The sequence below is a fragment of the Chrysemys picta genome, chromosome 9, assembly GCF_011386835.1.
Source record: "Chrysemys picta bellii isolate R12L10 chromosome 9, ASM1138683v2, whole genome shotgun sequence".
Classification (NCBI taxonomy): domain Eukaryota; kingdom Metazoa; phylum Chordata; order Testudines; family Emydidae; genus Chrysemys; species Chrysemys picta.
Genome location: NC_088799.1, coordinates 58310239 through 58323014, shown reverse-complemented (window position 1 = coordinate 58323014; position 12776 = coordinate 58310239). Strand labels below are relative to the sequence as shown.

General features: G+C 48.1%; 2 protein-coding genes across 7 annotated transcripts in view; both read left to right on the top strand.

The window, feature by feature from the left end:
• Window positions 1-12776, top strand: part of CMC4 (C-X9-C motif containing 4) — a 32912-nt gene that overhangs the window by 4764 nt on the left and 15372 nt on the right. For 4 of the 5 annotated variants that reach the window (XM_065556302.1, XM_065556300.1, XM_065556299.1 and 1 more), the window contains one exon: window positions 10804-10871. In XM_065556302.1, the coding sequence (XP_065412374.1) occupies window positions 10804-10871 (68 nt within the window). Of the gene's footprint in view, window positions 1-9666; window positions 9742-10803; window positions 10872-12776 lie in introns of those variants that run through there. The other variant, XM_065556304.1, reaches the window with a different exon arrangement.
• MTCP1 (mature T cell proliferation 1) overlaps window positions 1-12776 on the top strand; it is a 32911-nt gene that overhangs the window by 4763 nt on the left and 15372 nt on the right. The window contains exons 1-5 of one of the 2 annotated variants that reach the window (XR_010590166.1): window positions 8811-8997; window positions 9102-9272; window positions 9435-9486; window positions 9568-9741; window positions 10804-10871. Coding sequence is in view for 1 of the 2 variants with exons in the window: in XM_065556298.1 (XP_065412370.1) it covers window positions 8878-8997; window positions 9102-9272; window positions 9435-9482 (339 nt within the window). In the remaining variant the exon portion in view is untranslated. Of the gene's footprint in view, window positions 1-8810; window positions 8998-9101; window positions 9273-9434; window positions 9487-9567; window positions 9742-10803; window positions 10872-12776 lie in introns of those variants that run through there. The other variant, XM_065556298.1, reaches the window with a different exon arrangement.

Below are 12776 nucleotides of genomic sequence, written 5' to 3'. Positions count from 1 at the left end.
CTGGAAAGACCAAATTATCTTACTGGAAGGCATTTGATTCAACCTCCAAAGACTTTCCTCACTCTTAAGGTACTCAGAACGGCTGAGACAGTCACTAATGAGGTCATAAATGCACTAGAGACGTTCATATGCTGAGTTTATCATTTTAAGACCAACATGACAACACTCGCAGAGCTACATAGATGGATGTTTTCCAAGAAGCAGACAAATGGAGAAAAATTGCCACTGACAAGGGGTGCATTTATACCTGCTAACACAAGGGCAAATTATCAAGCAATGGAATGGCTCCAGGATGATTGAACACATCCAAAATAATTCTCCCTATCGGACATGGATGGGTCTTGTTATGTGTGAAATACCATATACTCCTGAATTAATCCTTCAGCTAATCAGATGCTCACCCTGTAAATGTTTGGCCATCAGCCTGTCTTGTATGGAGAGGTGCGAGAGTGGCATGGACAAGGATCAGTGTGACAGCATGTCTAGCAATGGTGCCCTAGACCGAGATGACCTGGATGGTGATTTTGCTGAATAAATGTTTTCAATCCTGCAAGTCAAGGCTAACTTCTCTAGGATTACCAAAGATCAATGTCTTTTTTATGTATGCATTGCATTCCTGAGTTGAAGTATAATTAAAGTTGATTTTTAAGCATTTTCTCAAATATAATTGTTCTTGGTTTGTCATGTTGAATACCATTATGTTTGTCAGAGAAAGGGCTTTCGAGTGATACCCATCTCAACCCATTTCCAACATTACCCTGTTATCAAAATTTCCACCGACCGGAGGACCTGGAGCTGGGGGGAGAAAGATGCAAGTTCCTGCCTGTCGCAGAGGATGATACCATTGAAATTATGATTCTGTAGATTTTTATGAATCAACTGGCACTTCGCTGTCACTAACTTGCCCACAGAATGAGATTTTACTACATTACACTCCCAGACTAAAATGGAAACTTGCACAGCTGCTGCCCATGCTGTACCTTTCACTAGCACCACATTCATACCAAATAAATATACATCTGTATTTTTCTAATCCAACCATAATCTAATAGTATTTGTAGACTTTGCGGGAGATGTTAGTCACACCACCCTGTGCTGTGATCCTGTTAGATTTAGCTAAACAAGATCAAACTGGGTCAGTACTTGGATGATAGACCACTAAGGAAAACCTAGGTGCTCTAGGAAGTAGAATTGGTGATCCAATAGGTGTCAGCCAGTGCGGAACTGAACTGATGCCCCAACGTGGTGTTGGGGGGAACTGTGCTATTGGAAGTTCTGTCTTTCAAATGACATATAAAATCAAGATCTTGAGCATTCGTGATCATTATGGAGTCCATGGAGTAGGGCAGTATCCTGGCCAAATTCCAACTTGGGTAATTACATTCCGCTCACTTAAGGTGTACAGTGATGGTTTCCACATATCGGTGTTGGATAAAGTGACTCCTATGTATAGTTGAGAATCAATTCAAGTCTGTAAAGCACTTTGGGATCTTCCAGAATGAATGGTGCAATAGAAATGTCACCTTATCCTTTACGGATCGTTCCAGAAAGCCTTGTGTTGAATGACTTCAGTGCTGATTTCCTTGAAGTGCCAGTGTTCCAATTGATTATTTGGTATGTCCGAGGTGTATAGGATAGCAAGGGAGTGTATTTTCCCTATGTACATTGCACTGAGGCAAGTAATAATTTTTTTCTCTCCCTGAACTCTCCTCCTGTTTTTGTACCCAGATTTGATTACTTGCATGCAATGTTTGCCTTGTACATCCACAAGTTTTCTGGATGAGATCACTGTATTTCACTGGGATATTGCTTCTGGTCTATAGCAGGTAGACCTTACACTGATTAGTTCTTAATTCTTAAGATAGAACCAAGAAAAAACGGTTAGTCACCTTCTCATAACTGTTGTTCTTTGAGGTGTGTTGTTCACGTCCATTCCAATCAGGTGTGTGTACATGCACATGTGCATGGTAGCCAGAACATTTTTCCCTTAGCAGCATCTGTTGGGTCGGTCTGGGCACCCCCTGGAGTCACACCTTCATGGCGCTTAATATAGAGCCCTGCCGACGCGCCACCCCCTCAGTATCTTCTTGCCGGCTACTCCGACGGGGGTAGAAGGGTGGGTATTGGAATGGATATGAACAACACATCTTGAAGAACAATAGTTACGAGAAGTTGAGTAACCATTTTTTTTCTTCTTCAAGTGCATGTTCGTGTCCATTCCCAATCAGATGACTCTCAAGCCCAGATTCAGGAGGTGAGGTTGGAGTCGTCCACTGATTGGAGCACCACTCTTCCAAAGGCCACATCATCTCTGGCCTGTTGGGTGATTGCATAGTGCCTGGTGAAAGTGTAAATGGAGGACCACGTCGCCGCTCTGGAGATTTCCTGAGTGGGAACCTGCGCCAGGAATCCTGTTGAAGAGGCCTGAGCCCTGGTAGAATGATCGAAGGAGCAAGTACTCCTGCCTGGTTGTAGCACTCCTGGATGCAGGACGTGATCCATGACGAAATCCATTGAGAAGAGACAGGAAGACCTTTCGTTCTGTCTGCCACTGCTACGAATAACTGCACCGAGTTTCAGAATGGTAACGTTCTCTCGATGTAGAAGGCTAGCACTCTGTGGACATCCAATGAGTGAAGTCTTTTCTCCCTGCTGCCAGGACCGGCTCCAGCTTATTTGTCACCACAAGCGGTGGGAAAAAAAAAACAAAACCCAAAGCCGATTGAGCTGCCACAGAAGTGCCGCCGAAGACTAAAACGGAGCGCTGAAGTGCCGGACGTGCCGTCCTGATAATGGACAGAGTGCTGCCCCTTTCTATTGGCCACCCCAGGTACCTGCTTCCTTTGCTGGTGCCTGGAGCCGGCCCTGCCTGCTGCTCGAGTGCGGCTTAGGATAGAATACCGGGTGGAAGATGTCCTGGTTGATGTGAAACTGGGAAACAACCTTCAGGAGGAAAGCCGGGTGAGGTCTGAGCTGGACCTTGTCCTTATGGAACACAGTGTAAGGGGGCTCTGAAGTCAGGACCTTGAGCTCAGACACCCTCCTGGCTGAGGTTATTGCTACCAGAAATGCTACCTTGTATGAGAGTTGGAGCAGGGAGCATGTCACCAAAAGTTCAAAGGGTGGTCCCATGAGTCTGGAAAGGACCAGATTGAGGTCCCAAGCCGGGACATGCTGCCAGAAATGCGGGTATAGCCTGTCGACCCCTTTAAGGAAACGGCTGACCATAGATTTGGCAAAGACGGAGTGGCCCTCTGCACCTGGATGAAAGGCAGTGATGGTGGCCAAGTGAACCCTTATTGACAACATGGACAGCCCCTGCTGCTTGAGATGGAGGAGATAGTCTAATATAAATTGCACAGAGGCGAGCATCGGGGTGAATGATGCTGCGCCAACCAGATTGAAAATCTCTTCCACTTAGCAAGGTAGGTAGTTCTGGTGGAGGGCTTTCTACTGCCCAGGAGGACTTATCTAACCGAGTCTGAGCAGGAGAGCTCCATGGAGCTTCCACACCATGAAGTCCAGCAACTCTAGGTTCGGATGTTGGAGACCACCATGATCCTAAGTTAGTAAGTCTGGGAAGAGCGGCAAGGTGACTGGCGCTTCCATGGACATTTTCAGGAGTGATGTGTACTAGCGTTGGCGGGGCCAGGCTGGAGCTATCAGAATCACCGAAGCTTCTTCCCTCCATATCTTGAGGAGCACCTTGTGAACGAGAGGGATGGGTGGGGACGCATATAGGAGATGGCCTCCCCATGGGAGGAGGAACACGTCCGTGATGGATCCTGGGCTGTGATTCAAGAAGGAGCAAAACTGCTGACACTTCCTGTTGTGTTGCCTGGCGAACAGGCCCATCTGGGGAAAACAGCACTGATGGAAAATGTCCGGGCGAAGGGACCACTCATGGTCGTGGAACGATCTGCTGAGATGGTCCGCCAACTCATTTTGTACTGCAGGGAGGTATGATGCTTGCAGGTGTATCGAGTGTTCTGCACAGAAGTCCCACAGCATGAGGGCTTCCTGGCACATGGGAGAAGAGCATGCACCCCCTTTTGTTGATATAAAACATCGCCATGGTGTTGTCTGTCATGACTGATACACATCTCCCTGCAAGGTGTGCTCAGAAAGTCTGGCATGCCAGACATACAGCTCTCTGACATTGATGTAGAGAGCAAGATCCACCTGAGACCAGAGGCCTTGGGTTCTTAGGTCTCCCAAATGTGCCCCCCAGCCCAAATCTGACATGTCCGTCACTAGTGAGAGGGATGGCTGAGGGCTGGTGAAAGGGACCCCTGCAAATACTACCTGTGGGTCGAGCCACCACAGGAGGGAGTCAAGTACTGGGCAAGTCAGGGTTACAATCCTGTCCAAACTGTTGTGGGCTGGCCGATACACTGATGCCAGCCATGATTGAAGAGGTCGAAGTCTGGCATGCTGTACTATGTAGGTACAAGCTGCCATGTGTCCTAGAAGTTTTAGGCAGTTCCATGCTGTGGTGGTGGGACACTGTCTGTCTGGGACCTTGAAAAACGGTCTTGAAATCTCGCATCTGGAAGGAATGCCCTGGTGTGTGTCGAGTCCAGTACCATCCCTACAAATTCTATCAGCTGAACTGGGGACAGCATTGATTTCCCCTTGTTCAGTAGCAGGCCCAGTTCATCGAAAGAAGCTCTTATGAAGGCAAACTGCCTTTCTACTTGAATCCTGGATTGACCCTTGACCTGTACCTGTCGCCTGTGGAGGAACGTGGCCACGACTGCCATGCACTTGCTGAATACTTGGTGTGGCTGACAGGCTGAATGGGAGGACTGTGAACTGGTAGTGGGTGTTGTTCACCACAAACCTGAGGTATTTTCTGTCAGACTGAGTTATTATTATGTGAAAGTATGCATTCTTCAAGTTGAGGGTGGCATACCAGTCTCCTGGATCTAATGAATGGATGATGGAGGCCAAAGAGACCATGTGGAACTCGAGCTTCTTCGCAAACTTTTTGAGTTCTCGCAGGTCTAGGATGGGCCTGGGCCTGAGCCTGCCTTTGGTTATCAGTACTAGGAAATACCGAGAATAGAAACCATTGCCCTTTTGTTCCTGAGGAACCTCTTCCACTGCCCCCAGCAAAAGGCGCGAGTGCACCTCCTGTATATGGAGTTGCTCGTGAGAGAGGTCCCCGAAGAGGGACATTGAAGGATGGTGGGAGGGTACAGAATGGGATGGAATATCCCCTCTATACTGTGCGGAACACTCAGCCGTGAAGTGATAAGGGACCAAGCACAGTAGAAAGGGGACAGTCAGGACAAAAAGGTAAGGCGGGGTAGATTCAGTTTTTGTTCTGGTGCGCCATCCTCGACTGCACTTCAAAAGGCCTGTTTAGGGCCAAAAGGTGGCTTGGATTGGCCAGAGCTCTGGCCTGATGACAAGTGTGGCCTTTTCCCTCCACTCCTGTTCCTCCTCTGGGAACCATCCTGATGGTTCTGCTGGTAGAAGCGCAGGGAAGGTTGTGGTCTAAAATGCTTCTGCTACATAGCGGGAGTATGGAGGCCCAATGATTTGAGAGTGGTTCTCGAGTGCTTTTGGCTATGCAGCCTTTTGTCTGTTTTCTCAGAAAAGAGAGCCGAATCCTCGAATGGGAGGTCCTGAATAGTCTATTGGATCTCATATGGCAGGCCCGAGACGTGGAGCCAGGAGCCCCTTGTCATGGCTATGCCCGTAGCTGTATCCGTTCCGTCCAGTGCAGCTTGTAGCGAAGCTCGCGAAATGAGCTTCCCCCCCCCCCTCCCCACCAGGACTGAAAACTCGGTGCGGGAGTCCTGCGGTATCAGCTCTGCAAATTTTGCCATTGCCCCACATGTGTTGTAGCAGTACCTGCTGACAATGGCCTGCTGATTAGAGATTTGGAGCTGCAATCTGCCAGTGGAATAGACCTTTCTCTCGTAAAAGTTGAGTCGTTTTGCCTCCCGATTCTTTGGGGAGGATCCGTGGAAGCCCTGGTGTTCACGTTGGTTGGCAGCATCAATAGAGAGAGAGTCAGGTGGGGGATGAACATACAAATGCTCGTAGCACCTGGATGGCACAAAGTAGCGCCTTTCGTTGTGCTTAGCTGTAGGGGGCAATGAGGCTGGGGTCTGCCACAAAGTTTTTGTGGTGTCAGAGATGATCTTTATAAGAGGCAAGGCGATACGTGCAGGTCTGGAGGGAGCAAGGATGTCTACCATTGGATCTGCGTCCTCCACTACCTCCCCCACCTGAATACCCTGGGCAACCTGCCACAGCAATTGCTGTAGAACCCAGCTGTTCTCCAGGGCTGGGGCTGTAGCCAGGCCCGCCCAGCGCCTTGTCCGGTGAGGATGAGGAAGAGACCCCCCGTAAGGGATGGCTGCTCCCTTCCTTCTTCACCCAAAGGGTCCTGCGGCACCTGGATTTCTTGGGCCAGTGCCGACTCGGATGGGGTCTTGTCCCTCGGTGTCAAGACTGCATACACCGACGCCGGTGCTGAAAGTGTAATTGGTGCCGAGGCTGTCATCGGTGCCGGAGCCCTTGTCAGTGTTGGAGATGTCGGAGCCAAAACAACTGGGGCTGGTGCAGGCTGCACTGGTGCTGGAGGCGATGGGATGGTAGTACCGGGTGGCAATGCAGCTATCCCTGATCCTGCCAATGCCAATGGTGCTGGTGGGGGTACAAACATGGCTGAGGCCACCGATGTTGCCCTGGGATGTGACCCTTGGCTCTGAACTTGGCTTTGATGAAAAGCCCAGGGAGTCCAAAAGGGCCATTGCTCCGGGGGCTGCCATTGCACGGGCCACGGTGCCAGGTAAGGGTGCCGGTCCTGTGTTGACACTCCTATGGGACCGATAGCAGTCCAACTCTGAGGTGTCTGAAAAAGAGGACCACGGAGGAGCGGTATTTCTAGGAGCCAACCGTTCATGCCGAGGACTCGGGGACTGGCACAGCTGCTGGGTCTGTTCTGGTGCCCGGGAGTGGGGCACGCCAGGGTTGGAGATCGATGGGACATCATGGCGGGCTTTCCCCTTGAAGGTGCTCGGGGAGCGACCAGTGCCGGTGACGTGTCCAGTCTAGGAGGGGAGAACGGTGCCGTGAGATGAAGCAATTCTTGGGCTGCCTCGAATGCCTCTGGAGTTGAAGGGAGGTGCAGCTCCCTGTCTTGGCCTCGGTGAACGAGGAGGGTCCAGACTCAACTGCCCTTCCATGTGGGCAGGAGTCGATGCAACTGTCACCGGTGGTGGAGCAGAAGTAGTGTGGCCCAGCTCGGGTCTCACAATGGCTGGCTCCTTAGGCCTAACGGGGAGAACGACCGCTCTTTGGCCTCTTCTTCTGTGGTACTGGCGATTGAGAACAGTGTGTGCGTGTGGCATGTGAACCATGAATGGAGCCGGGATGGTACCGTGAGTACTTGTCCTTACTCAGCACTGGTGCTTGTGCTGACGGTGCCAGAGCTCTCCGCACCGAGGAACTCGGCACAGGGTCAGTCGACTTGGGGTCACACTGGGGGCGGAGTGCAGCCTCCATTAACAGGACCTTCAGGTGCTGATCTCTATCCTTTAATGCCCTGGGCCGAAAGGTCTTGCAGATGGTGCAACGATCCTTCTGATGGTTCTCTCCTAAACGCTTCAAACACGAAGTGTGAGGATCGCTTCTGGGCATACATGTGCCGCAGACTTCGCAGGCTTTGAAGCCTGGAGACCCGGGCATGCCCTGGCATCGAGAGAGTGTAGGAGGGGAAAGAAAACAATGTAACACTAAGGGCTGCTGACTATTTAATTAACACTACAGAGCTAATGAAAACTATGTATATAGACTGCTAAATGCACTTGCCAAGACAAGAGCATAGGAAAGTTCCAGCTAATCGTTACTGGCGATAAGAAGGAACTGAGGGGGTGGTGGGTGGGCAGGGCTCTATATTTGAATGTCCTAAAGGCGCAACTCCAGGGGGCACCCAGACCGACCCAACAGATGCTGCTATGGGAAAATCTTCTGACTACCATGCATGTGCATGCGTGCACACCTGATTGGAATGGACATGAACAGGCACTCAGAAGAATACACTGTTTTGGTTACCTCATGTAGCTCTCAGGAGTGTAGTTTTCTTGACCTTCATTATGTTAAGGTCAGCTTGTGCCAGACTTCAGAGCGCTGATAAACTTGAAGAATCCCAATAGAAAAAGCCACCTCAGTGACTAACATTCTGTTGCCCTCGCTGGTATCAGTTACCCTTCAATTAGCAGCTAAAATCTGAAATGCACAAAGTAGTAATGGCTATTGACAAGAAGCTTGTAAATGAATGGGCAGTTCTCCCAGCCTTTCAAAGAGATCTGATGATTCAGCATGGCAGCACTGCAAGTGCCAAGTATGAGATAATCAGACCTGCAGAGCCATTGGCAGGATTGTTTCTGGAATGACTTTGGTTCTTTCTAAGCTATTTTCACCTCTTGTTGGTTACCAGTCCTGCCTTTTGGGAGCATGAGCATCATTGGCTCTGGACTCTTGTTTAAAGGCACTTTGTAAAATAATGTATTGTTTGCACAAAGCTTAATGGAATAAGTAACGCCGATTGTAAAGGGGTGTAATGATGGTTATATAGCGCTTTCACCCCAAAGGATCCCAAAATGCCTTACAAGCTATATACAGCCACATATGCTACAAAGTATGAGCATCTCATGACATTTGGGTATCTTGTTAGTTTCCTGAATTGACTTTTGGGTATATTGCTAGTAACTCTTTTTGTGAGCACACGATGGCGCCGTTGAAACCAGGTAGTTTTCAGGCCTAACAGTTTGCTCCATGAATTTGTTCAGAGCTGAGGGGAAACATGCGTGTGTCCTGTGTGTTGATGCTGCATGCCTAGTGGGAGTGTCATAACAAATGGTTGAGGGAATGGCAGAAGGAGGGGACGCCGGTGCTCCGCCCATCCATCTGTGGGTGCGACGGGTAGGCGTCTACTGTGATGAACGCCGTAAAACATGGCTCGTGGCTGTGGAAGAGGCAAGTGACTTTCAAGCTTCTCAGTGATCATAGTTCTGACATTGTGGACGTCTTTACTGCACTGCTAATAACTGACTATTCTTCTCTTGTGTACTTTCCCCTAGGAGGCAGGTACCCTGAGGGCCCGGATTCAACGAGTTCGGGTCCCCCTGGGTGAGGCACTGCGACCCAGCCAACTTCCCCCATCGCAACTGCCTCACATGTGGCAGCTTTCCGAGGGCGAGCAGTACAGGGATAGTAACTCTCGCATTTGGGAGATACAGCACCACCTAATGGTAAGGCTGGTGGCAAACCTGAGTCATTCATGTTTGTGAAGTGATTTGAGATCACTGAGGAAAGGTGCTGTAGAAGGGCAAAGAAATATTATTATTATTGAGGTATATTAGCTCTTTTCCACAGTGGTTTAGGTGTACTGAACTTTTCCTTGTAATTTACAGATCGGGGGAGTTGAGGAGCTGCTGCTTAGACTCATGCCCGGTGATTAACCTGGTAAGTGTCACCATTTCCTCTCTTTCTTACTCTTCTTTAACTATTTGTAGTGGTCCTTTAATATGAATTTTTGTCTTTCAGGAGCGGTGCCTCTAGGAAGATGTCCCTGTTTGTTTTGTACAATATATGATTCTCCCACCTCAGAGGTGGGAGGTGGCAGCTGTTTAACAGCACACAGCAGCACCACACAAGAGTTTAGGACAGGCAGTGAAGAAGAGTGTCATGTCCAATTGAAACTACAAGGGGCAGTTTTAGGTAGGCAGAATGTAATTTCCCTGACTGGAGTTTGGCCAGGATACTGGGGCTAATACCCCATCTGTTTTGAAAGGTGCCATGGGATTGTAAATGACCATGAATGGTCAGAATGTCTGTTTCATATCCTATCCACAAGACAGTACATCAGCATCTCCTAGCACTGTGTGGGAACTTTGGCTTAATGGTGGCTCAGAGGGAAGAATGATGCCCCAACGCCACTTCCTGCAGCATCTGCATTTTCTTTGGAGTCTTCCATCCAACTACTAAACCCATCCACCTCTGCTTTCCTTTTGATCTCAAAGTGTCATGACGATAGGTCAAATTGTGTGTCAAAAACCCTATCTTAAAAAGGTTTGAGTCTGATAGGCTCATCTGCTGCATTTTTTGCTAGGTTTTAATCTACTGATCGCCAAGACGTTTTCTTAAAAAAAGTAATCCTTTTTTAGGACCACAGAAATATGCTTTTATTTATAAATTCCTCTCCAGAGGCAGTTCTATGACAAATGCTGTTTCCCTAGCAGCGCCGCTCCCCCCCAGCAGTGTTGGTACATCAAAATATATTTGAGCATAATAAGCTCTACCTGAATTGAACTGTTAAACTAAAACAACCATGTTCATTTAAGCATCCTTCAGATTCAGCGTGGGTGAGAGTTCACTAATTGCCAAATGGAAAAAGAACTAGATTTGACCAGGAAGAGATCTTCAGGGTTTTACAAGATGAACCCTTCAAGATACCCATCATCCACTTTTCATTCCTTGCCTAACTTTAGCTGTCCCCAGTGATATCCTAGGGTGTTTAAAGCATTGTTGCTCCCTGGGCCAATAGAGGACAGGAAAGGGGGGAAGGCTCTGTGGTCAACTTGTGGGGATAAGGGATTCTTTGTGTGTCTCACAGTGACCCTAAAGCAGCATGAGACTGGCTTTGAATGGGGACCCATCCAATTGTCCATTGTGAGGAGGGTATATGAGCAGGGAAAATGTGAGCTCCCTAGGGTCTAAGTCTTAGGCAGTGCCTTGCCCAAACCCCACTGTTTGTATAGTAACATTTTCCTATCATTCTAGTTCTGTGGATATGCCCCAGAAGGATCCCTGCCAGAAACAAGCCTGTGAAATACAGAAATGCTTGCAAGGTACCATGTGCAATGTTTTCTTTTTGGTGTCTTGTTTGTTTTGTTTTGTTTTTAAATTTAACCCCATCCTCCTTTCTCCCTAGCAAAAGGAATAAGGCAAGGACAAAAAATGACTTAGTTGCAAATGTAATGTAGTTGTAAAATCAGATTTTAATATCACCACATTGCATTTGATTTGATGTAACTAAACTCCACTACTGTACAACAAAGAATTTGTTATAATAAAGGATAGTATTTATTTGTGTGTCTGGAGATAGATATATAGACGAGGCAGTGGTGGTGTAGTATGGAGTAAAGTTTGCATTAACCTGAATTTGGGATGGTCACGTTACTCACACATAGTAAGATGAGCCACAGGTCACTCCTCTTGGAAAATACCAGGTGGGTGTGCGGGTTCTCTCCCGTGAGTTGTTCTTGCCAAGGCCCAGGGTTTCAGTCTGTCTCCCCTCCCCTGTGCCATATATGTCTGCAACTTGTAGGGGAAACCATGAGAGGCTGTCTACGGAGAGATGCTGCTGAGCTGTAGGTGTCCTCATCATTAAACCTAGATTCATCAGCCTCCTTGCTTTCTCAGTGGCTGGGACGTGAATGAGAGCTAATTGGCCAGGACTCATTCCAGCTAACCTAAAAGGGATGCTCACTGGTCAGGGAAAGCACCAGGAGCAAGGTACCCTCCTCTGGTCTCTATAGCTCCTGTTAACGCACAGCGAGATGTACAGGGGAGACGACAGGAGGCCTGTGTCGCTCCCAGGCTAGATCATGGTCGTGGGGTCTAGTTGGGGTTACCCTGGCAGGATGTAAGCCAGACAGGGTTGCTCTTCCCCTGGAAAGATTTTAATGCCTTTTCTGGAATCCCCAAGCTGCTCTTTATTAGTCTCTCATTGGGTCACTGTTTGCTCTTTCTTAGTCTTCAAAAAGCTTGGGAGAATGATTATAGCAGTGCCTGTTTGGGCAGCGCAATCTCCGTCTCTCTTAACTAGGCTTGGCAGAATTCGAGTTTCATTGTTTTATAATTTCAATGAATAATTTTCATTTTTTCCAATTTGTAACTATATTTTCAAAATTGCGCAAAATTATGGGGTTTAAACATTTTTTTATTTTTATCCATTTAAATTTTCACAGTTACAGGAAATCGGGGGTCAGGGTCAGTGACTTAATGACAGTCAGTGTTGAAATTCGAAAAGATAAATTGACAATATATACAAGGTAAATATCCTTAAATCAAACTCTAAGTTTTCAAGCAGCATTTTTCTTACTTTGCCGATCTGGAAATTTTGATGATTTTTGATGGATGCGTCAGTTTGTGTGTGTAGGGTGAAACTGACGTTTAGTGACATTTACCAATAAAAATCTAGTCCTTTCAAGCCTACTTTCTAGGGGAAGGTAGGTAACCCCAGGGTGGTCACCAAACCCTCTGGCCAGGAAAGCTTCCTACAGACAGAGACTTTATTAGCTAGCACCACTGTTCCACCTGTGGCAATAGCTGCTTAGTCATGCTTGGGGCTACCTCCCTCAAAATCCTCACATTCTTTGAAATTGGTGGTCTGCCCTGCAAAGTGTTTTGGGACGTTACAGCATTGAACAAGCTGTGCTGCCGAGCCGAGTGTCCGTTTCAGAAAGTAAAGATTAAAGGTGGCGTTGGACAAGTAATCTATGTTCTGCAGAGCTTGAGAACACTTAGCACCCTGGGGCACTATGGCTTCAATGAGTGCCACAGTTATCACTGCTTCTAAAAACCTGGGGTACTGTAGGCACTGGGAAGGGAAGGAGAGAGCTGTGTCAGTTGACCTCCACTAGAAGGTTGCTTATTCCTAGTCTCGGCTCTTTTGAGCTAATTGATGGCACTGTGAGACACAGGAAAGTGGGCAGGGGGCCTCACGCTGCTCTGCAGAGCTCTCTGCCTGC